This window comes from Varanus komodoensis, unplaced genomic scaffold (genome assembly GCF_004798865.1).
Source record: "Varanus komodoensis strain SLA01 unplaced genomic scaffold, ASM479886v1 scaffold1, whole genome shotgun sequence".
NCBI classification, from domain to species: Eukaryota; Metazoa; Chordata; class Lepidosauria; order Squamata; family Varanidae; genus Varanus; species Varanus komodoensis.
Window position 1 is genome coordinate 6,875,412 of NW_025335268.1, and position 26,404 is coordinate 6,901,815.

Consider the following 26,404-nt stretch of genomic DNA (forward strand, 5'->3'; position numbering starts at 1 on the left):
TGTAGCTTTTGACATATATAATTGAGATAGCTCATAACAACTATGTTATTTCCAGACAGGAATGCAGAACTGAGATTTCCCTTGATGCCTAGCTGTGCCCAGCTTCTCATCCTGCAGAATATTTTTCCCCTTTAAAGTGTTCGGGCTCAGTAGCAGAGAATTTATCTACTTCAAGGCTGCATAACTGTGCATGCTGACCACTCAAGTGTGTTGTTGTAGGTATTCCTGTACCATCTTGCCTAGATAAGCTAATCAGAGTTTCACAGTGTAAGAGGGAGATAGCCACCATAGCAAATCAAGTTAAATGTGCTTATAAACTTTTAAGCTTTTTCCCTCTGATGTACGAGCTGATGTACGTACTGCATGGATGGAAGGCACAAAAGCCATGTTTATCTAAACAGAACCTGAAGGAAGAAGGAGGTACAGTGTCTTTGAAAAGCAGTGAAGCAAGTTGACTCATACATGAATAAATAACAATCACACCAAGCAGCTAACAGTGCTTGTGTAGCCTATCTTAAATGCCAAGCAAGCCTCGGTTCTCCACACAGCCTCTACCATGATTGCGTTCACAACAGTGGCACACTGGATGTCCATGGCCGTAAGCAGATAGTGTGCTTGCACAGAACTGACCTACTTTAAAGAATTGTTTCTCTAACTTCTGTGGTTGTCATGGAGGAAGTATGAATGAACAGACTTTAATCAAAGGTTTGCTGTTACTACAGATGTTTTCAAAGATACTTACAAGTGTTATGCAGATTATTCCAGTGGTTAATGCATTACTCAGTCATGAAAGAAGTATTATTACTTAGCTTAAGCCTGCTTGGATTGTGCTTACTCTATTGGGAATGTACTTCCCTTTATTCACAAATGTCTTCAATTATATACTTTTTGTTCATCTTTTCCCTTTTTTTCCTTTGACAGAGGGAACGGCTGAGAAATATTGAACGAATCTGCTTTCTTCTGAGAAAGGTAAGAATTAACTCACATTGGTTGTGTGGTGTTTGAAGAGATCTGAGCCATCTTTGAGCTACTAAATTCAACAGTTACTTTTACTGGGGTAACTCTCCTGTTGCTTTCAGCAAGAAGGCAATCGTGGCAGGGTGAAAATTGGAACTGAGGTGATCTTTGAAGAAATGGAATGGATCTAATTAGAAGGAACTTTCAACTTGTCAATAACATCCTAAAAAGAAATGAACTTTTCAAAATGCATCACATTCAACTTAAGAGCCTCATTTTTTCCAAGCAGTTTTGGAATTGTGTCTGACATATGGCCTTATTCCTCTGTGCTTGAGCTTACTTTTAAGCACATAGTCATGCAATAATAATTTGATAAGTGGCACATTTAACAAGACTAGCCCACTGCTTTCTTGCTGACTTTCTTTTTCTTAATATGAGCCCTGGAGAGGTAATCAGTGTTTTCTGTTTATGAAGCTGTCTGAGCATTAGATAACTTCTCCATTGTGGTGCCCTTTCCCCCCAGATGCTTTGGACCACAGTTTTTATTTGTCATGCTGTCTGGGAATAGTTGGAGTTGTAATCCAATGCATCTGGGGGACACCACATTAGAGAAGACTGCTCTGGTAAGTTCTGTTATAGGACCAGTAGCACGAGTAGTGGGTCTCACAGCAATTCCACAACTTATGAGTGTTTTGCAAACTTGATATATGTGGGCACCATACATTCCTATCTTTAAACATCTGGGTACATGTCTGGGAACCACCACCGATGAATTTCTCTGTGATGGCCATATGTTACCTGCTCACAGCTGGTGAAACATGAACTGATCTTTCTTATGACCATTGTAATTTGTGGAGTTGCACTGAGCCTTTTCATACTGAGATAATTTTCTTCAGTTTTTCTTTCTCCCTGTCTGCTTCCACATTCCGTGCATACCACACAGGTGGATAGAGCTGTAACATTGATACAGCATTCCTATGTTCTGATCAACTCAGATTTATTTGAAGTCTGCCTCCAATTTAATTAGCTGATTTTATTCATAATACAAAATACCTTTCAACTTAGAACCAGTCCAGTCTTATTGTTCTGCTAATGGTTTATGTTTCCAGTACCAGGAACCAGAAATGAATCAACTGAAGTATAAACACTTATATATGCTTAGTTGATTTCTACGGGAGTGTTAAGAATGTGTTTAAACATCTTATATTGCAATCAGGAAGGTGTATACATGTCTAACTTAAGCTGGAACATGCCCATGCCTGCAAAATGTAATCATGGCATACATAAAGTGCAAAATGTAGGCTAGTCCTCTAGGCAGTTTCCAACATGGAACAGATGTAGCAATAACCATAGGAAGCATTTCACTTGCATCTTGTCTCAGGGTGATATAGACTGTCAGGTTTTTATCTATAAGCCCTATGCAAGATGCTGCTATTCCTTCTCTGTTGGACCGTCATTGGCAGAAAAGGCGAACAAGAGGCATTAAAGGTGCATGCCAGAGGTGGGTTAGTAGGGCCAAAGAGATTCATGATTTTAAAGCACTCTGTTCTCTCTGTCCATGTTGGTGTGAAAAGAAAGAGATGCTGTGGGTCACATTCCACCACAGGCGATGAGATCCACAGCCTTGATGTAAAAAGTGGACATCATTTTCTTCAGTATTCAGTCAGTACTGATGAAATGATACCTTTTAGACATTTGCTTTTAGAATGTGTTCTTTTATATGATGGAGAGTTTGATGAAAACTTTTACCCAAGTATGTGGCAGCTGTAAAATATCGTTGTAGTAGTTGTTGTTGCTTTTAATGATTATATTTCTATATTGCCCAACGGCTGAAGCTGGGAGGTTTGGAAGGCAAATTCTGTGTTGGAGATCATTAAGAAAAAATAAAAAATAAAACTGTCAATATCACAATTCCTTTATACAAATAAATGTTGCAACCACACTTTTATTACTGTGTATAGTATTGTTGCCACACTTCAAAAATAATACTGTAATGCTAGAAGTGCAGAAAAGTACAGCCAAATGATCAAGGCTGCTGGAGCAATGTCCCTATGAAAAAGGTTGCAACATGTGGATCTTGTTAGTTTAGAAAAAATGAGTAAGGGAGAGACATGCGAGAATTAAAATTATTCATTGTGTGAAGAAAGTACCCCGTCATATAATGAAGCTGAGTGGTGGGAGATTCAGGACAAGTAAAAAAAGTACACTTTCACATACTGTATTGCATGCCATTCAATACTACACAGTGTAGTGATGGCCAGCAGTTTTGGTGGCTTTAAAAGAGAATTAGACAGATTCATGGAGAACAGAAGTATCAATGGCTACTTGTCTTAATGGCTTTATATTTCTTGCCAACCTCGTATTAGTTTTCTCCCTTGCTTAATGGTAAATTCAGCATACTAATTTTGTATATTATATAAATACGAGGCAAATGCTTTAATTTATGATATGGAAATGTAATTCATTATGTGGTTCCATGTCAAAGTCCTCATGCCGCCCTCAAGGTACAAAAAGTTGGACCACTCGGATCCGCACTGAGCCAAGCAGATCAATTGGTCTGCCTCAGCGTCTCATGTTGTTTTTGCTATAAGCAACAAATAATGGCTACTTTTCTAAAAGTGCTTTTACTGTATTACTTGCTAACTCAGCAGCCTTGTAGTTTCAAGTTGTGTCCTAGTTTTTGTAATCTAAAGGAAGAGACAGTGGTAATTTTATTAATGTATGTGTGTTGCCTAGAGATATCTTGACTACACCGGTATTTAATTTTTATTGAGCTGAAGTATCTTTGCTAACAGCAGAAATAGCACCTTTTGGCTAATTACACAGTTCAAGTATAGCAAACTCCAGAGAACAAGTTACTTTTCATACACTTAAATTGTTTGCTAATGTACCGTGGTTTCCAGCTGTCTTAAGGGAATATCCTGCTTTTAATTGAGATTGGTGCTGGGGGAGGGGAGAGGTAAACATAATAATTTAACAGAAAGAGTATCTATGGCAGACAATTGCTTATAGTAACTTTTGTCTGCATAGCAGTTCTGAGGTGTCCATGGTTAGTGGTAGAACTTTGGGGATCAATTAGAGCAGTGAAAGTAATTTATGAATAAGGGAAATATTAGGGCACGTGCCGTTTTCAACAAACAATGGTTATGATATTCTCTTTGTATAGTCTTGGGTAATTGGGTATTTTATGCTCCTTCTTTCCTGAACAAATTATTTGAAGCATGCAGTTGGAATTTGCTACAAGTTTGGGTGGCTTTAAAAGTAGATTTAACAAATACATGGAGCATAAGACTATCCCTGGCTGCTGATGCAGATCATCTATATGCTACCACCTGTGTCAGACTTGTTCTGCCTATATTCACCAGTTGCTGGCAAACATGGATGGGAGGTTGTTGTTGTTGTTGGGTCTTCCAGAGGCAACTGGCCACTGAGTGAAGAGAATGCTGGACAAGATGAACTTTGGTCTCATCAAGCACAGCTCTTACGTTTTTATGCTCTTAATTGCTCAGCCTGGTCAAACCTTTTCATCAACAATATGTTGAAAAGTATATTTTATAACTATAACTATTTTACAGTCTTGAGGTGGTTTATTCAGTATTAAATCAAGCAATTCTATTTTGTTCATCTGGAAATGTTGTTGGGGCTATCATATTGGTTGTACTATAAATTAATGGGGAGCACATCTAATTTTGTGATTTTTTTAATTTAAAAAATAACTTTTGTAAGCAGTGCTCTTTTTCTATGTACAGCTACGGCAAGGGATCAGGGCCATTCATCTAGCTCTGTTTTTCTAAATGAGGGCGAGCACCAGGAAGGCAGCCATTCTCTCTCCTACAGCAATATCTTTTTGTTTGGTGAACCATCAAGGCTCTTGAATTTCATCTATTGAGTGAGATGAAATGCTGCAGGAACATCACACAAAGGGAGGGGGACTGTGTGTGACTGTCAGTACAAGAAAACTTGTTGGCCAGCCTTCTTCAGCCTGGTGCCTTCAAAATGTTTTAGACCAGCCTTCCCCAACTGATGGCGTTCAGAAGCATTTGGATTGCCATTCCCAGAATTCCTATCCAGCAGGACCATTGACTGGGAATTCTGGGTGTTGCACTCCAAATGTGCCTGGAAGGCACAGGGTTGGGGAAGGCTGCTGTAGTTGATAACTCCCATCAACTCCAGGCAGTATTGCAAATGGTCTGGAGGTTATGAGAATTACTTCAAAATATACAGTGGGCACTAAGTTGGAGAAATCTCCTTCAGGCCACTTCCAGAGGGAAAAAAATGGGCAATTATAGCCATTCATTTTTCCTCCTTTGTCTTTGATTGTTCTCCACTTTCTATATGATGTCTGCAGACCTTTGTGCAACAGAAGGTGGTACTGCAATCACAACACAAAAACATCCACACTTTGAATGCTGCTAATGATGCTGGAATGGGAGACAACGAGGAGCCAATGCTGGCACAATGTACCACAGTGCAGCTTTCGTTCATTTAAATGATGTTTCTACAGGAGAATGTCCCATTGGTTAGGCAGTTAGTTAATTTCACAAATTCATTAGTGAGTGAAGGAAGGAATAGTGTGTCATCTATTTTGCTCTTTTTCTATGTATAGAAATAATAGCAGTTATAATAATGATAATAAGTACTTTTTCTGTGGAGAGCTCTTCCCCTTCTTGTTTCATGCTCCTTGTTTAGTGAGAACATTCACAGTTCTGAATTCCTTGAAGTAAAGGCGGAATATAAATGTAATAAATAATAAAATTGTGACTATCACCATGGAAAGCAGTTATCTAGACATAGACAAGGAGTTAAAGGAAACAAAAGGTTTGAGCCTTTTTAGTTCAGAAAGAGGCAGCAAAGGAGGGATATGACAGAAGTATATAAAATTTTACATGGTGTGGAGAAAGTGGATAGACACTTTTCTCCCTCCTGTAATATTAGAATGTGGGAGTCCTTCAGTGAAACATATTGGCAAGAAGCTCAGGACAGACAAAATGAAGCACCTTTTCACAAAACAAATAATGTATGGAATATGTTGTGGTAAGATGTGATGATGGTTACTAGCTTAAATGATTTCATCAGGGGATTTGGCACACTTATGAAGGATAACTTTATGGCTATTCGTCTTGATGAGTACAGATAATCTGTATGTGGATATATGTTCAGAGGCAGCGATTTGACTCCAAGTTTTGGGTACTGTACTGACTGCTGCCTTTCTGTCCTGCTTGTGGCTTAATAGCTCCTGGTTGTGAGCTTCCTGGATGCATAAGGTTGCAGAAAAAAGGATGCTGGAGATTAACTGTTGGGCCATCCTGATGGGGTTTTCTTATGCTCTTGTAGTATAACAATGCTAAATGACTTGGCCACCTCACCACTCATTCCTAATGGCAGATCATTTGTGAGCAAGTGATCATTTATGAAAAAGCACCAAATCTAATGCAGACCTTTGGGAAACCCAACTTCTTACATCCTTTCATTGTGAGAACTGTTCATCTATTTCAACTCTCTGTTTTGTTCTTTAAACAAATCAATAAAAGGACCTCTTGTCTTACCCCACGTCTGTTAGATTTACTCAGGAGCCTTTACTGAGAGGCTTTGACAAAATGTTTCAGGAATCCAAGTAAATAATTTGAGCATGCCTGATCTCTTTCATATTTTCTTTCACTGTTTGTATATTGTAACAATTGTTCCTCTTTTAATTAGGTGCATGACACAGATAGGATCCAAAGCCCAATTTAATTGTGATGCTATACATACAAGAAAAACTTGGCTTGGTTTGCCTTTTAAATTGGGTCACCTCACCTGTATGTGCACCCTTAGTAAGCCAGGGCTTGAGTAGGAGAAGCTGCTATGCTAAAGATGCTATAGTGGCTGAAGACTCAGTTTCAGCAGGGACCTGAGCATGTGGGATTTGCACATTTATCTGTGTAGATAAATTTTTCTTGAACTCTTAGTCCTAGCATCCCTTTTTTATAGCAGGTCTAAATTGTCCGCTAGTAGAAATGAGGATACTTGACATTGTGGCAGTAGGAAGATGCATTTTGGCAATTTTACCGAAGGCAGGATTGAAGATATTCTTAGTTTGATGAATTACCCTTGTGACAAAAAACATAATGAGAACAGAAAATGGCCCTCGAAGGGTCCCTTCCAGTGACAGTGATTGTGACAGAGATGGAGTGACTGCATTTTGCCGGCTCTCATTAGAGTCCGGAGATGGCTGCCTTGTTAGTGGCTTTTCACTGCTTGCAATCTTTCTTACAATGCACTGTGCTTTTCCTATCATGACACTGCTGAGCCTGACTCCCTGGATGGACCACAGGAAACCTGACAAAGGCTCCAGCAGTGTGATTAGTAGCAAAAACCTGCTGCAAGAGGCAACTAGAGATAGATTATGAAGTCTTACTAGTACTTGTAAAAACTGTGCCACAGCTCTTTAGGTAATCACTCAGTTCATACTTTAATAGCTTAGTCATCCTATGAGACAATGCATAGATAGCACGGAAAGTATTGCTGCAAACAAAGTAAGAACTATATTTAGAATTTCTATTTAAGACACTTGCTGTTGGCTGAGACTTGTAAATAGTTCTAATTTTAAAAGAAAAATTGTGAACATTTTAGAAAAGTGTTATAGAGTACTTGCATTTTAGACTACAACAGGAAAGCAAAAGAGGCAATTATTCCACACAATAATTTGAAGGTAGGCAGTCTGGTGCCCTCCAGGCTGCAACTCCCATAATCCCTGACTGTTGACAATACTGGCTGGAGCAGATGTGAGTTGTAGTCCAAAAAATACCTTGAGGTACCTGCTTGTTATTCCCTGCCATAATATGAAAACTAAGCATATGTACATATAATAGAAAGTTGAATTCCTTGAGTATACTATCACATGAGTTCAAGACAGCTGGTTTATTTCATTTATATCCACTGTTTCTTTCGTCGTGAAATTTAAGGCAGTTCACTTGTTCCCAACTGATTATCCATCCAGATACTGCCAGACTGGTTGCATCATATGCCCTCGAACCACAAAGATGTTCAAAATGACAATATAGCAGTAGTACTTGACTGTTGTGGTATTTAATGTTTGGAAAGTCAAAGGCAGAAGAGGAAGACCATATGTGAGATAGATCAATTCTATGAAAGAAGGTACAACCTTGAGTTTACAAGAACTGAACAGGGCTGTCAAGGGCAGGACATTTTGGAGGGCCCTCATTCACAGGGCTGTCATAAGTAAGTCAGAGGCAACTTGATGGCATGAAACAACACCTGCATCTGTCACATATCCAGTACTATACAGTAAAGAGAACATTTGGTTTGGCATATCATAGATTATCTAGTATGACATATTTAGTTTGTCCAAATCTTCTGTATCTGGTTTTGATGAGTAAGAGTTTATCCTTTTTAGAGGGCTGTAATTTCCACTATGGCTTCCATGAAGAAATTGTAAAAGAGGAATTAGTGAAGTGCATCTATATTGAATGGGTTCTACCAGAATGGTGAGGAGGCTATTAAGGTTCAACAGTGGTATAGTGAACTTTCCCAGTGTTCAAAAGCCAGAACAGTTTCTTGAAGGAATGCCAAGGCCTTTTGGCCTTCAGCTAGTTGGGAAGAGCACCAGAAATAATTGATCAGAAGTTACCTTTCCTAGTCTTTCTGTAGATAGGGGCTGCTTTGGCTGTGAGAATGAGACTGTTTGCCTTACCGAAGCAGCTTTTCTCCCCATCCTATCTTTCAGGAAAGTGGGCTGGAAGACTGTGAACATATGGACAGACTCTGCAATCATGGGAGAGAGGAACTTTATAAAATCCATGATAAGAAACATTGGTTTTTGGGTTTTTGTCTGGGATGAGGAATCAACATGTTGCTTGACAAGGCAATCTTTGAGATGCATGGAGCATCCCCTGGCCTATTCAGAAAACTAAGATGGAGAGAGAAAAGGAGAGTTTAAGCTTTCTTTTGCAAATTTATATTTTGTATCCATATTACAGTATAATATTCAATAAACTGTATACCATCGTTAACACAGGTGATTTTGCTTCTTCCTAAGTATCCTAAAATCTGAAGTGCCTCAACTGGCCCAGAGCCCTAGGGTTGAAACAGCACCTCATTAGATCTTAAGGGGAAAATATCAATATTTTACTGTCAGAAATGAAAAAACAACTCTTGTCCCATGACTGTTTTTTATGACATGTTTCCCAGCAGAACACTAAGATCCATATGTAGCACAATCCATTGAATATGAAAGGGATTTGTATGATGCTGATGAAACACAAGACTTCCACTTAGTCAGTTTCCACAGAGGAACTGAGAAGGTACTTTGTTTGTTACCTGCTTTGTCTCCGGAGACAAAGGGATGACTGAGTGGTCTTTCTAGACAATCTTGACAAGGGCAGGTCCATATGAGAGAATATAGTCCCTTAGGTTATATACCTGTTCCTCCTGTGCATGCAGTTCTGCACTGGCTCATGCATGCAGGCCATAAAAATAACAGAAGAAGAAGAAACAAGCTGAAACAAGTCTTCAGTCCATTATAGGTGCACATAGTATATAAGTCTTAACTGTGCTCCCCTATCAAGTGCTCAGATGTTCCAGAATAGGCAGAGTAGTGGTGAGGCCTGCTCAGCAGTGCAACTCCCAATAAAATAGGGAGTGTTGCAGATCCAGATATAAGACCTGAATCCTTAGACACTCAGGGGATATTGCTCTGTAAATCAGTAATCATGTATTTCAAGCCTATCTTCAAAGCCAGGTAATTTTTCTGCAGTGATTTTTGGAAATGGCACCTAATTTGGATGGCTTTCTTTCTTACGCAGACTGTATACCATTCTTACTATAGGTTAAAAAAATACAATAACCTAGAACACACAGAACAGTTTGAATCATCTCGCCTCAGTAAACCTGGTGTAGATTGGCTTAGATTGAAGAATGAAGGCTGCTTTATTATTGGCAGGGATGTCCCTTGAGATACTTCCAAATCCCCTCCAATTCTATGCGATCTTTGCACTAGAGGGCTAAAAACAAGTTCTCATGAGATGTTGATTGCATTTCATGAGCTGGCCTAACTTTGTTAGCATTGAAAATACAATTTCAAGTAAGCTAAAAATACATTAAGTACAGACCTTCTTGCTAGTTCATGGAAATCCTTTTTTTCATGAATAATTTATTTTCAGACTATTTCAGTAAAGTGTCCCTTGCTTGTCAGAGGAAAAGTGGAGCATTCTGCTGTTTGGGTAAATGGCCAGGCTGTTGCAAGTTACTGGAAGAGGTTACTGCTCACCCTGCTGTGCCTATTAAATGGATGGTGGCTGGCAGGCAGGATAGAAAGGGAAATGAAGTACCTTGGGGAGACTCTGAATGGAGTCTTGGCTGTGAATAGCATCATCCACCACACTTTCTTTGTGAGTTGCTCTGTGCTGTTCTCTTTTGTCCAGCACAGACAATAATCTAACTGGTAAAGAACATGGTGTGCATTGCAGGTGGGAGAAGGAGGTCTGGGGCACTTGTTGTTGGGTATTTTTGCCATGAATATACTCCTTGTGAAGGTGCAAAGGTGACAACTTCCTGATACATGCACCCAGTTGAAAGGAGACATTGCTACTGGAGAATGCAGTAATGGACTGGATGAGGCTAATAAACTGAAACTCAGTCTAGAGAAGATGGAGATGCTATCCGACAGAGTATTCAACCTGTTGTGGAGAAGGTTGCATGCCCCTTAGAGGGTACTCTTGGATTGAGCAAAGTCTGTGGAGCCTCAAGTAACTTGGAGCTTAGGCTAATATACCATCTGCAGTCCTTTCTGGACTGAGATAGCCTTGCTATCATTATCACTCCTGCTCAGAGTACAGCTGTTCAACATGTGATATGGTGCAAACTACATCTAATGTGATGCAGTTTGGAAACTTGTAAATTGAAAATAGGGCAGCAAGGTTATTAACTGGGACCAGCTGATATTATACTACTGCTTTGTCATCAATACTGGTTTTGCATCCATTTCTGCGCTTACTTCAAAGTAATAATTTTAAAGTCCTGGGAGATTTTGGCAGTTTATGCAAAAGATCACTTGTTTTCTTCTTTCCTGGACGTTTAAATCTTCTCCTGACGTCCTTCTTCTGGTGCCCCACCAGATGTGGTGTGGTGGATAGCTTACCTTTTCAATGGTGGTACCCAAGTTGTGGAATGTGTGATCTAGAAGAGGGTTGCTGTGGTCTTTCAGTGCCAGGTGAAGACCATTATATTTTCAATTGTAATGTCTTTAGTCCTTTCTAATTTTTTTTGCCCCAATGCTATTTCTTGGAGTTTTATGAGGGCTGCTTGGCAAGGGTCTTAAAAGTTCCTTGCTCCTCTTTTCAAGTTCATCTCTGCCACTGCCAGTGACAACCACTCTTCACTGTCAAGGCAGAACAGTGAAATGACCCTTGCTGGTTCATTGTTCTTTGGTGCAATTGTGTTAATTAAAAAAATTAAAAAGGGGTGGTGAATGAGTACCTGCCTTGTGCCAGGGGCACTTGTCGGTGGGCCTCTGCTGGGCTGTGAGCCCTTCATGCATGCCAAGCAGGTCTGTTTTAATTTCAGCACTATGCAGCCCCTACATGAATCAAAGTGAGCCTCCTGGGCTTGGCTCAGACAGCAACCTCAGAGGGGTAGTAGATTGAATGTCTTGGGCCAGCCCCAGAAGGACAGTTGCCCTATCTCTGATAGAATTGGCAAATAATCCAATTCCAGTTCCATTCAGCTGACTAAAGGCTGATGAGCCTAGCTTTGATAGTATAGCAGAAATGAGCTGGAGATATCCAGCAGAGTAGTAATCTGTGAGTTTTCTCCTCCAGTATCTAATTACAATGTACTAAGTCCTTGTAGAGAGAAAATGCAGAAATGACAAAAGTGTATCGTGATTGATAATAATATAATTTATTCTGTGGCCAACTAAAGTGATAAATAAAACAAGTACTTGTAAATTGCTTATTTGGCCAGATCTTCCTTTTCCCTAAAGAGACATCACTGGTGCACCAGGTGTGAGCAGACATACTTCTCGCCAGCAGTGTCACATGACCTTCTAGGAACAACACTGGTTACAGTACTCCTTCCCCTTCCTTATCACTGGTTCTTTCGGACCAGGCCAGCACCACAAATGGCCCAAGTGCATTTTACTTTTTACAGCCTCAGAAGAAATGGAGTAGCCTTCATAGTCAATAAAAGAGTAGGAAAAGCAGTACTGGGATACAATCTCCAAAATGTCAGAATGATCTCAGTTCGAATCCAAGGAAAACCATTCAACATCACAATACTCCAAGTCTGTGCCCCAACCACTGGTGCTGAAGAGGCTGAAGTTGACCAGTTCTATGACAGCCTACAACACCTTCTAGAATTAACACCAAAAAATGTCATGGGGGACAATCCCCCAATGATGGGGGATTGGAATGCTAAAGTAGGAAGCCAAAAGATAACCGGAATAACAGGCAAGTTCGGCCTTGGAGTACAAAATGAAGCAGGGCACAGGCTGGTAGAATTTTGTCAAGAGAATACGATGGTCATAGCAAACACTCTTTTCCAACAACCCAAGAGACGACTCTACACATGGACATCACCAGACGGTCAACACAGAAATCAGATTGACTATGTGCTCTGCAGCCAAAGATGGAGAAGCTTTATACAGTCAGTAAAAACTAGACCAGGAGCTGACTATGGCTCAGATCATGAGCTTCTTGTTACAAAATTTAGGCTTAAATTGAAGAAAGTAGGGAAAAGCACCAGGCTAGGAGTGGACCAGAGATCTCTTTAAAAAAATTGGAGAAATGAAGGGAACATTTCATGCAAAGATGGGCATGATAAAGGACCAAAATGGCAGGGACCTAACAGAGGCAGAAGAGATTCAGAAGAGGTGGCAAGATTACACAGAAGAACTATAGAAGAAAGAGCTTAACATCCGTGATAAGCACGATGGGGTGGTCACTGACCTCGAGCCAGACATCCTGGAATGTAAAGTCTAATGGGTCTTAGGAAGTCTGAGCAACAACAAAGCTAGTGGAGGTGACAGTATTCCAGCTGAGCTATTCAAAATCTTAAAAGACGATGCAGTAAAAGTGCTACACTCAATATGCCAGCAAATTTGGAAAACTCAGCAGTGGCCACAGGATTGGAAAAGGTCAGTTTACATTCCAATCCCAAAGAAGGGCAATGCCAAAGAACGTTCAAACTACCGGACCATTGCACTCATTTCACATGCTAGCAAAGTTATGCTCAAAATCCTACAAGCTAGGCTCCAGCAGTATGTGGACCAAGAACTACCAGAAGTACCGGCAGGATTTTGAAGAGGGAGAGGAACTAGAGATCAAATTGCCAACATACGCTGGATCATAGAGAAAGCCAGGGAGTTCCAGAAAAACATCTACTTCTGCTTCATTGACTATGCTAAAGCCTTTGATTGCGTGGATCGCAACAAATTGTGGCAAGTTCTTAAAGAGATGGGAGTACCAGACCATCTTATTTGTCTCTTGAGAAACCTATATGCGGGTCAAGAAGCAACAGTGAGAACTGGACACGGAGCCACTGATTGGTTCAAAATTGAGAAAGGAGTTTGACAAGGCTGTATACTGTCACCCTGCCTATTTAACTTATATGCAGAGCACATCATGAGAAAGGTGGGCTAGATGAATCACCAGTTGGAATTAAGATTGCTGGGAGAAATATCAACAACCTCAGATATGCAGATGATACCACTCTAATGGCAGAAAGTGAAGAGGAACTAAAGAGCCTTTTGATGCGGGTGAAGGAGAAGAGTGCAAAAGTTGGTTTGAAACTCAACGTTAAGAAAACTAAGATCATGGTATCCAGTCCTCTCACTCCTGGCAAATAGATGGGGAAGAAGTGGAGCTAGTGACAGATTTTATTTTCCTGGGCTCCAAAATCACCGCAGATGGGGACTGCAGCCAAGAAATTAAAAGACGCTTGCTCCTGGGGAGGAAAGCTATGGCAAATCTAGGCAGCATACTAAAAAGCAGAGACATCACCCTGCCAACAAAAGTGTGTAGTCAAGGCTATGGTTTTCCCAGTTGCAATGCATGGCTGTGAAAGCTGGACCATAAGGAAGGCTGAGTGCCAAAGGACTGAGACCTTTGAATTGAGGTGCTGGAGGAGACTCCTCTTGGACTGCAAGGCAATGAAACAGGTCAGTCCTAGAGGAGAGCAACCCTGGCTGCTCTTTAGAAGGCCAGATACTGAAGATGAAACTCAAATACTTTGGCCACCTAATGAGAAGGAAGGACTCCCTGGAGAAGAGTGTAATGCTGGGAACAATCGATGGCAAAAGAAGAAGGGGACGGCAGAGGATGAGGTGGCTAGAAGGGGTCACTGAAACAGTTGGTGTAAACTTAAGTGGACTCCGGGGGATGGTGGAGGACAGGAAGGCCTGGAGGAGTGTTGTCCATGGGGTTGGGATAGGTCGGACACAACTTCACGGCTAACAACAACAACAAATTTTGCACTATTTGTTTGTAGCCCTTTTCATTGTCATTGTCTGATAGGCCTCAGGTGTTCCCACAGAAAGGCCTATGGAAAATTCCCCTGAATCCATGCCTTTATATGGGACCATGTCCCTGAAACTTTTCCTTTGTATTGCTCCTCTGTCCCTAGAATCAGAGGTAAGGACAATGATGAGGTTTAGATGGGCAGTAAAACATTCTTGCAAGCTTTGTAGAAGTTTTTAAATTGAAAGTTTTGCTCTGTTCTTTGTGCTGTTGAGGTTTAGTTTTTGTTTTGATTTGGTAATGCTTTCTTCTTTTTCATAAACTACTTTGGGAGCTGTCCCAACCCCAAGAGCTTACTTCAGCCAAGGGACCTCACTTCAGATTCAAGGAAGAAGCAAAACCACTGCATCAAAGATGATATGCAGTTTATTGAATACAATGATGAGATAAGGATGCAAAATATAAACAAGTAAAAGAAAACTGCCCTTCTCTGCAACTGTGCTGATTCCCTGAATAGGGCAGAGGATGTTGTGTGGACCTCCAATGTTGCCTGAGCAAGTGATGCATCAGTTGTTTTAGTCGAATGTGAGAGTATGTGCGGCTGCCCCTGAAAAGAGTTCAGAAATTACAGGTAGTGTGAAATGCAGCTGCTGGATTTTTTTTTGTCATTATTGGACGTTATAGATCATGTTACATCAATTATATAAATCTTTCTTTAAATTTTAGTCATCATCAGAGACCCAGAGACATTGGCAGGTACTTGGGACAGTATCTTTTCCAGTAGTAGGAAGGTGAGAGTCTCTACTGCTCTGCTTTAGACAGGCATTAGTGACTATTCTATCAAGATTTTAATGATTAATGTTTTGTCAGCTTTTAAATGTAATGCTTGGGGAGGCTGTGGCTTCTGCTTGACATGCAGAAGCTTCCAATTTCAGTCCCTAGCATCTTCAGTTTTGTTGCTGTTATGTGCCATCAGGTTAACTCCAACGTAGAGCAACCCCACGAATGAAAGTCCTTCAAAATGCTGTGTCCACAGCAGCCCTGCTCAGCTCCTCTAAGTTCAAGGCTGTGGCTTCCTTTCTGGATGCAGTCCATCTCTTATTTGGCCTTCCTTTTCTTCTTCCACCTTTAATTTCCCCCAGCATGGTTGTCTTTTCCAGTGAGTCTTGCCTTCTCCTGATGTGCCTGAAGTATGGCAATCTCAGTTTAGTCATTTTTGCTTCTAGAGAAAACTCTGGCTTGATTTGATCTCGGACCCACTTGTTTTTCTGGCATTCACAAAGCTCTCTTCTAGCACCACGTTTCAAACACACCCATTTTCTTCCTGACAGCTTTCTGCACAGCTTTGATACCCTTCCATAGTGATTGGGAATTCAATGGTGAGAATGATCTTGGCTTTGGTCCCCAGTGAAACATCTTTACATTTGATTTTCTTCTTTAGTTCTTTTATTGCTGTCCTTCTAAGTCTTAGTTGTCTTTGAATTTCTTGCCTGCAGTCTCCTTTTGAAGCATCTTCAAGTAAGCCTGGAAAAACTCCTGACCCAAAGCCTGGAGAGCTGCTGCCAGTCAGTGTTTTTAGCACTGGACTAGATGTACCCAGGGTCTGATTCGGTATAAGGCAGCATCCTATATTCCTGACCCACTTGCATATTTTGTTGTACAGGTTTGTACTTTTGTATCATTGGCTTTGTGTGGCTTTTAACATTAGTTTTGTATACTGCCCCAGTGCCTGCTAGGCTGAGGTAATAATTTTAGAAATCTAAATATCAAACTTTAGTTAGTCTTCACCTATTTACCACTGCCCTTCAGGGTAGGCCTCTGAATCTAAATGAAGTTACTGGGGAAGAAAGAAGATTTGACTTGGAAGAAAGAAAGTTTCTTGCAAGTCAGTTGTTTTGCAAGGGCTTTGAGCAGCAGGGCTGAATGACAAAATGGTGACTGTGTGAAAGACAGGGCTATGTTTTGAGGATTTATAGGTGGTAGGGAATATGTGGCACATGATGAGTATTTTTAGCAGGGTCTGAACTGCCTCTCAAGGTGTTTCTTCCCAGGATAGTTGCAAAGCTATATATGAGGTAATTCTGGTATTTCTTGCTCCTCTTCTTTTCTGGAAGAAATCTGAGAAATACTTACGTTATTCATAAACACATTTTAAAACTACAGGGTATTTTTAATGCAGAACTTCTATTGCCGAGATTTATCACTAAAACAAAATATATTAGAGTGCAGTGCAGCCACATCCTTGCTTTCCTTATAGCATTCCTTTTTCAAAAGGTAAATATTAGAATTTCTTGGAATGTATCAGATGAAGATCTGCCTGAATCTGTTACTTTGTGCATGTTTCTTCTTCCATGATTATGTCCTGTGCTACTTCATTATATTCTGTCAATATTTATTGTTTCTGTTTTAACTCCTTTATTAGATAAAATATAGTGCTAAAAGCCTCCATTATATGTAATAAACATCCTTCAGCCATTATCTGACTGTTTTTCTTCTTACTAGAATCTTACTAATGCTATTTACCATTGTTTTCTAACTGTGTTTCTGTTTTAAAAGCAGAGTTGAAACTTCAGGGGGTGGGGGGAGCTGCTTTCCCTAAATGCCTTCTTGATTCCTGATTTGGCCATTTAATGCAGTTCCTTTCTCACATTGAAAAGAGAACTGTCCTAGAGCCAACCAAAGGCTTAGCTAGTTTAGCAATTTGTTCCCACTATGGCCAAAAGATACCTCATTGGGAAATAGAAAAGCAGGCCATGAGTTCATTATTACCCTTCCGCTCATGTTTTCCAGTGATAAGTATTTAGAACCTGGGCTGCAGCTTGTTGCAGAGGAAACAACTTTCCAATAATCACAAGAGGCCATGGGGTATTAGAGCATTGTTTCCAGTTCCAACAAGCCATGTTGCCCAAGTTTGGAAGACACAACAAGTGGCGAGCAGGATGAATAGGCAACTTGGTGCCAATTGTGCAAACCAGATCATAGGCTTACCCTTACTCTCTTATTGTCCTCCCACACGCAGCAAGCTTTTATAAGCTGGTTTGTTGCTGAAGCAGTTTTAGTAGGTTGGGTGCTTTTTTACTGTTCTTAATTTTATTTGTTTGTTTTCTGTTATGTCTGAATTATGTTTTTACTTGGTGCCTTACTGCTAGCCACTTTATGAACTTTTTTGGTAAAAAGGTAGAATGTAAATGAAATAAATGAATGAATAGACCCTCCATTGTTAACCAAATCCCTGTTCATTGTCTGCCAGGATTAAGGGCTCTCCTAATCTTGGGCCAGAAGTAGTTTCACACTATTTATTTATATTATATTTACTAATATCCACAATTACCACATAGACACCTAGTACCTCTGAGAGGAGTCTGCTTCAGTTTGGGTGGCACTCATAATTTTTAAACAAAATACAATTTCTGCTGTTTAGATTACTTGATTAGGGCTATTTTGTTGTTACTACTTAGAAATAGCTTTGAAATTCTGTGTGTCAATGTCATCCATCAAAGTAGTAGCATTTGTTTAAATCCATGGCTAAAACCATTTCAAAGGCACATGGTAGGGATAATAGTTTGAAACACTATTTAAAACCAGTGAATAAAATATATGCAAAACAATCTAGGCTCAACCAGGTTAAGTCAAACTACTCAAAAAAGCCTAACTCGCAGCACTTTAAAAAAACCCATAAAGCTCAGTTTGGGCATTGGGAAGTTTCATTGGCAGCAGTGCAGAATGTGTGGCCTTCCAGATGTTTGAGTCAAATTTTACTGTATTTAGTCATAGCCCATAAATCATAGCAAAAATTTGTTAATAACAGATGTTAAAATGGAAAAAAATTATAAAAGTAAAATAACTAATTTAATGGCTATCAACTGGCTACCCTTTCAATGCCACCTTTGATCCTAATCTTCATAGCTGCTAAAGCAAACAGAGACGCTCTATAGGATACATATGCATCGTTATCCGATAACATAAAAACTCTCTTAGGGGTCAGGCACACCTGGCGGTCATAAAATATTGGAAAAAGAATAAATTTTTGAGGTCCAATTTTACAAGTTACCAGACAACTTTCAATTCTGGTAACCCTGAATGAGAGCCAGTGTGGTGTAGTGGTTAAGAGCATGGAACTGGGACTCGGGCGATCTGGGTTCTAGTCCCCGCTCAGCCATGGAGCCAACTGGGTGACTTTGGGCCAGTCACAGACTCTCAGCCCAACCTACCTCACAGGGTTGTTGTTGTGGGGATAAGATGGAGGAGGAAAATGATGTAAGCTGCCTTGAGCCCTTTGTAGGAAAAAGGCAGGATATAAATTGAAATAAATAAATAAATAAATAAATAAATAATTCTCTAGAGACTCTGGGCACTCTGAATTTCTCAGTCCAAAGTTGTTTTTGGACCACAGTTCCCCTCCTCCTTTGCCATTCTTTGCACTAGCTAAGGCTAAAGTTGCACTGCAACAGGATCTGGGGTAGTACATGTTCCCCATCCCTGAGTTAAGAGAACTAGTTCATGTTTACATGGTAGGCAGTGAGAACTCTTCTCTATATATCTCTGCTATTTGAATGCACTGCACAGATGGTTTTGTTTTGTTTTTTTAAGAGGTGCACTTTGTTGATTTTAAAGATCACAGTGGGATACTGTAGTTTTCTGAGACGTGAAACAGTTAAGGACTTTATGGGTAAAAAGTAGCTTCAGTTCCTTAAATGCTGCCTAGAAAATAACAGAAAGCCAGTTCTGATTTTGGAGTACTGTTGCATTATGATTCTAGCAAATAAATTTGCATAGAACACATACAATATTTATTTGGGACAACCCAATCTGACAAAAGGATCTTGTGGACTAACGGAAGAGTCTTTGTAAAACTGTAATTGTTGGCAGGTCCACCATTTATGGGGAAAGTTAATCTTTCTTCACTGTATCTCACAGATGGTGATGAAACACATTTGTTTTTATTTTGTTTTCCATGGTGATTGCAGTTTTAGTTCTTAACTGTGCACATGCAGTGTGCAAAGGCACTCTGAGGTCTGCAGCACAGGGAAAGAGCTTGCCACGATGCATGCCTCCCAGCTGGATGCTTTTTCCAGTTCAATACATACATTTTGAAAGTGTTGCTACTTGTTTGTACCATCCGGTTCGCTTACTTCCCCTTGTTTGCACTAAGCCCATCCTGCTCCTGGTCTATAGCTTGCAATTAGCACTATTTAATAGCTGTTAAATAGGGTAATTGGCTATTATTCTCAGGGAGGTGTTCTTCAGCTGCTGATATTTCTCAAGGAACCAAACTAACAGTTGTTGAGTTTTAAGAGGAAACATAAAACAAAACTCAATTATTTCCTTGCTCTAAAAACCTTGACTTCCTTCTTGCCCTGCATGTTCGGTGGCAGGGGGATAGATTTTCATATTTGTTTTTAGTAAGCAGTAGAACAGATCACAGATTTCCACAGGGATAGATTGTAGACATGTTCAACTTTCCAGAAGGGGAGGGTGAAGATTTAAATGCTGTTCACTAATTTGCTTATCCTCCTGCAGTGTTACCATATGTGACTAGAAAGAGTTTAAATGCCAGCTGAAAAATAGCTGAGGAAATTGAAGAAACATCATCATCCATAGATGGTGTGAGGGAAGTTCTTATTCATCATCTCTTGATTCCTAAAATGAATTGTCAGGGCATTCATATGCCTTCCTTCAAGGTTGTTTCAAAAAGCAGGACTTACCTGTGTTGGGAAAGTGCAGCATAGGTAATGTTCCACCTTTTGACATCTATCAGCTCAGAGTGAATTATTGCTTGAAATGGCCTGGGAGAAAATGAGAACTCTTAACACAGCTATTTTTGTCACTTTTCAGCAAAGAAAACATACATTCCATAGGATACATGAAAGTATTATGAATATATCAGATAGAGGGGATGCTATTGGTATGACTTTTACTGAGGCCTCCAAAAACATGATTCTTAAGAAGGAAGAATACTAATAAGTAAGCTCATATATCAGTCATAATGGGGATCTAGGGTGAGCCTAGAACAGGGGCTATTTTAAGACACACCATTGTTTCTCTCTTAGGAATCTCCACAATTGACTGGATTGACCAAAGAATGGTCTGGAGGCATCTAATGCAGTTATGTAGCTGAAATGGTCTGGTGTTGTGCCTCGTTGCAGCTGAACTAATTCACATGACTGTAGATTAGGTTGGACAAAATAAACTTCACCTCCCTGTACATGCCACATTAAGAGTATAATGAAAAACATGCAACTGTGTTTACTTCTGCTAGATTTTGGAGCTTTGATTCTTCTAGGTTGACAGTGCATGTTGCTCTTGACTTTTTGACCTAGAATTTCAATGTAGATTTCTTCTTTGATAGAGAACAATGCAAAATGGGTATGTTGGGTACCAGGGAGAATGGTGAAGGGTGGTTTGAAGGAGCTGCTGGCAAAGATTACTTTTACACTTGACTAGGCAGGATCTAATTAGTCATTGACTGTCAGCATGATGCCTGTGGGCACAAGTGTATCCAGGGATATCTCTCTTTGTTCCAGCCAGGTTCTCTGCTCCTCCTGATTTTTATTTCATTTCATAAAATTTTATTTTTTAAAAAACTGGGATGCTGACATGCAAAGTGAAAGACTTGTGTAGTGCCATTTTAATTTGAGTTGAAAATAATGGTCTTGTGTTTTGGAGAACCCACTCCTGCCTTGTAGTTGAGTTCTTGAACAAGTGAGTTTTGTTTATCCTCTGTTTGCCATCTGGGAAATGAGTACTTTGCGCCCAGCCTTGTGGCAGCTATTTAGTGAATGAGAAAGTCTGCATGTCAGCCATGTTGTGAAAACATGATGACACTCAAAGTTCCCATGCTGTAAGCTGTACAAATGACTGAAAATGTGCCCATGATGCAATGACACAAAGGTGTCATGCACTGGTATAAAGGCAAGTTATATGTCAAAGCACAAAGTAAGCACACAGTGAGCCTTGGCCAGTATGTGGCTTTGAAAAATACCTGCTCTCCATATGGTATGGTAGTCACTGTGAAGATACAGAGGGTTTTTCTACATGAGGCTGTTAATCCTCTGCCTGTACTGTTTGTTTTGGCACAGAGCTGAGATCCAAGAGCTACATGGGGAGCTTTCTAATGGGGAGCTCTGCTATACACCTCTAGGTGGCATGGTGGTATAGCTGAATAGAACAAATACACACATGAAAACAGCATTTTTATTTGCCTTCAGAATTAATATTCTATTTTCCTTCCTCTAAAAAACTTCACCAAAAGTGCTCGTTAAACCTGAAGAATTGTGATGCTGTCCATAGTTATAAACAATCATGAGGAAAGAATGAGAAATGCACAGTGAATGCCTCATGTAGAAAAGCTCACGGTGAATAGCTTTCTGCTGATTAAACACATCTTTCTTACAATTGTATTTATAGTTTCCACCCAGTCACTGAAGCAATACACAACTGGTTAGCAACCAAAGCCTCAAAAGTTAGGTTTGTTGTAGAATTCTTCTCCTTGTGCTTTGAAGCCATCTTTCCTAAGCACAAGGAGAGTAAGCCCTTTGGAGGAATTTGCTTTTTAGGGCAACCAATTCAATAGCTTGTGCCAAAAATGCAAGAGCAACTGCTCTATCAATTGTCAAATTAATATGTTGAAGCAATAGTTACATTACAATAAGATCAAGTCTTTTTCTATTTTGGCATATATCTGCCTCAAAAGAACTTGCTTTGTAATTGCTATCAACACTGCTGGGCCTGACACCATAATTAACACATCTTGCCTTTTTCTTCCCCCTGGTGAGAGAATCTTCAATATGCTGAATTTTTCACTGATAATAAATCATGGTACAGTTTCTCAATATGAGGTCCAGGCACTGGTAACAATTTGTCACTGCTGGACATTTCTTTTCAGTCTTGATTTATAGTGTAGTCGCAACCTTCCCAGCAAGGAAGATTAATTATGGCTAACAAATAATGTGTCTTAATGGTGGACATCTATCAAACAAAGTAATCTAACATTTAAAGCCATTTAAACTAGGAATATATTAACAGTGGCTTCCATTGATTGCAAGGGAGGCGCTTATTTTTAGATATCTTATTAAATTGAATTTCAAGTGCTTTAACTTGTCCCAAGCCTCCAGAAAATGCCATGATGGAAATGAAAATATGTATCTTAATACTGAAGAAACTCATACAAGGCAATATAATTGTTTTATGGAGAACTGATGTACTTTTGTGAGATTTTACATCACTCTTTTTACCAGTATTTCCAGATTAGACACAAAAATGTGGCTCTTTGTAGGTGGGGTGAGAGGGAAACAGGATTTGAAAACTTACATCCATTTTGAAGGTTTGCTAGGTAGCTGATCATGAGACTAGATATAAAAGCCAATTCATCTTTAAAAGAGGAACAAATTATGTGTTCCATGGATCATCCTATATAGCTACTTGACATGGTGAATGCTGAAGGTCTGGCTGAACAGTGACTGATGTAGCACATGAATTTTGGAACTGTCCTGGTATTCTCCAGTATTGGATTTCTCTCCTACCCTAGCTCACAAACTGAAAAGGCAAGGCAAACCAAGGAAAGGGAGTGGAAGAAAGAGGCAGAGGAGAGAGATCCCTTTGAATCCTAGAGCCAAGTAGAAACAGGTATTTATACCCAATAAGGGGCAGTTGCTGATTTGGTTGGAAGTGGTGATGCAGCTACCCTCTGCCCCTTGTTCCTCTGGCTGGTGGCAGGAGTGTCCTCACTGCTGCACTTCCTGTTGTTTCTGAGTTATTTCCAGCAGGAATGGGAAAGGAGTATGCCCCTGATCCTGCTGCTTTTCTGGCCGATTGTTGGCCCCTGCTTGGCCTTCCTTTTTTAACAGTATTCTTTGGAGTGGGGGAGTCCATAACTACCAGTGGCCCTTTGGCCTCAGCCAAAGGAATCAGTAACCTTCCCCTCACTTCTCTCTCAGAGTAACTCAGTGAGTTTATTGTAAAACTGTGTGTGTCAATAAATGTATAAAGCCATCATCAGAGAGCCACAGAGGTAAGGACTACAGATGTTTGCTTTTCATGGGATGACGAAATTTATAAATAAGCGTCTCTGTGTGTGGTAAAGGTACACACACATATGTAAGAAAATTGCAGATAAAATAACCACATCCTTCTCTCCCCATTTCCAAGAGGCTGCCTTATTAAATGTATCTCGAATCAGCTGTGGATGTTGCTGCAGCAGATGCAGAAGGAAGACAGCTGCCATTTGGCTCCTCCCTTCCCAGAAGTGTGTCTCTCAATGACCATTCCATCTGGTCATTAATTAAATCTTTATGAAGAATTAGTGCTTGAATTCGCTTGTTTTCCTCTTTCCTCTTTCCCCTCCCCTAACCACTTTTGTCTATTAGATTATAAGCTTATGAGATGAGAATGTTCTCATTTGTTAAACTTGGCGCAGCACTTAAAAATCTTGAGGCACTTTAGTAAATAAATGAATAAAAGATATGAAGAAGACATGGAGGAACTCTTTGCCCCTTGTGCAGTGCCATTCCTGAGCCTGACATTGAGAGTCTACTTGTCTTAGAGCTTCAATCAGTCCTGACTTACATGCATGATGTACATGTATGCAAACACAAGTTTTCTCATATGTTGATTATGCTCTTTATATTTTCAGTCATGAACTTAAAGAATATTAGGCATCCACTAGATACATGCAGTGTCTGAATCAGACTCAGGCTTTGATGTGTTGCCACAGGAAAGAGCCTTCTTCATATATGAGGATCAAACATTCTTCAGGTTATGCGCTCTCTCTTTATATCTGATGCCCAGGATGCATTATGGAATCATAGAGTTTGAAGCAGCTGTTTAGGTCACCGAGTCCAACCCTTTGACCAGTTCATGAATTCGATTTGAAGCATCCAAGACAAATGGCTGTCTGGTTTCTGCTTGTATTCCTGGAAAGCCACCTGTGAGAGACTGGGGCCAGGTCAGGTCCTACAGTGTTTATGCAGACATTAGTGATTGGTGTTTGGTGAGTGACCCCGTTTCTCTTCATGCTAAGTGCTTAAATCTCAAACATAAAATAATGCTATGTTCACTGCAATCTGTATGCAGCAGCCAGAACTTACCAAGGAGCCAGGAACCACAGGAAGGTTCCAGTGCTATCTGTTCACTAGCACTATTGATGTTGAGCTAGCTTTGACTTATGCATGGCCACTACTGGCTTATCCTCCAAACATGCTAGGGGATGAGAAGTCCAAAGGGAGGCAGGATTAAGGAGCAAGCCAGAAATCAGAACTGGAAGGCAAAGGATACTGGAACCCAGCAAAGCTTAGAAAGGCCCTGTTGCTCAGGCAGTACCCACTTGGAACAAGAAGCCCTCTTATGTTCTTTTCTATCCAGGACGGTGCAATAGCCAAACTGGAAGGGTAGAATCACTCTACCAAGAGCAGTTGTGAAGGACCCCACAGGCTGAGGTCCACCACTCCCATCCAAACTACTGAGGCCCCCCTTATTGCAAAACATTAAGTTTGGCAGGAGCTGGTGCATCAAGACACTCCAGGCATCTAGGCGTAGCAGCTGCTTCTTTGCTGCTGTCCAGCTGTTTTCTGAGAAGCAGATTGTAAGAAGGCAAGGCCATCCTTCCTATGAAACAGGATGGGGTATGGTGTGGGATGAGCAGTGAACTGAGCTATTTCCCCTGCCCATACCTGGAGGGCCACCAAGGCAGCCTCCTCCAGCAGGTTCTCTCGAGAGCCTTGACAGCTGCTTTTCCACCATGGCAAGGAGAGTGTAGATGACAGAGTATCTGGGGCAGCTGTCCAGTCCACAGTGCCATTGGATGCTCTGGAAAGCACCTGCAGTCCCACTCAAAAGCTCTGCCAGGCCTACCACTATAATGGGCTCTACAGAACAGCTGCCCGCTCTTTCGCTCTGAAGGGCTCCTTAGAGAGAAAGAGAAAACAGGCGGCTGCTCTCAGCTACCAGCCCTCTGTCCCACACTAAGAAACCTTTTCTCTGCAAGCCAATGAGGGGACAGGTGGCTTCCATGGCGGGCTGTATCAGTCAAGGAAGCAGTTGGCACATCTTTGGGAGGTTGGCCTGGTTGAAATGCCTGGCTCTTACGGAGTTGTTTCTCAGGGCCTGGCTTTGTGGGGGTGGGTGTCTCAGCTGATCATCTGTGCCATGAAAATGTTGGTTCTGTTAATGTTAGTCAGTGCCTCTCATAGTTACAGGATGGAAATTAATCAACCCAGGGGGCTTTGCCTATTTATTCTGTGTTTCCCACTCTCCTATTTTTTAAAAAGGACTAAATATGTGTGTCAGCACTTGTACTCATATTCTCCAAGCAAAACAACGACAAAACAGTGAAATTGGCAGGTTTTATCTGCAGTCTTGTGTCAGAGTCTCTTTACCAATGGGGAAAATGAATACCAGAACCTGCGGAGAAGATTGAATCACCTGGAACTCCAGTGTTTTTGTTGGTGAGATCACCCAGGCCGCCTGCAGTTACTTATGACAGCATGCTACCAGCAGTGGTCCCCACCGCCAGCCACAAGCTTTTAGAACATACACAGAGTGTTTTATAGATTCTGAGTCACATGACATAGCAGCTGATCAGGTGATGACAAGATAAGGAGAACACAGTGAAAAAGAATGAGAGATCTGTAGAGGAGACTTAATACAAACAATACTGCTAGGAAAACTGCTCTGACTGCCCTTATCAGTTTTGTTTGGTGTTAGCACAAGAATAGACTTGGGAGCCCTATTCTGCAAAGGCTTTTTCAAGCCAAAGGTAGTAGCCATGTCTTAAAGGAACAGCTTGAAAATAGCACTAAACAGAAGACTGTCTTGGAATTTGGGTACTTTCTGGGAAAGAGGAGCAGAGATGTTGCAGGTGTGATTTTATAACCAAGACACATACGAGCAACCTTTCTCTACCAGGATTTATCTGAATTTCCTCAACACTTGTCAGTTTCCTCAAATTCTGTAGGGCACAAATGGTGGGGGAATGACAGTAGTAATTGGAGGAGCTG

General features: G+C 40.6%; 1 protein-coding gene across 2 annotated transcripts in view; it reads left to right on the forward strand.

Moving 5' to 3' along the window:
- The window catches only part of CNIH3 (cornichon family AMPA receptor auxiliary protein 3), a 79,355-nt gene that overhangs the window by 44,353 nt on the left and 8,598 nt on the right, over positions 1 to 26,404 (forward strand). The window contains exon 3 of one of the 2 annotated variants that reach the window (XM_044448229.1): positions 922 to 969. The exons of the other annotated variant lie outside the window; for it this stretch is intronic. Within the exon in view, the coding sequence (XP_044304164.1) occupies positions 922 to 969 (48 nt within the window). The remainder of the gene's footprint in view (positions 1 to 921; positions 970 to 26,404) is intronic. 2 annotated transcript variants of the gene reach the window in all.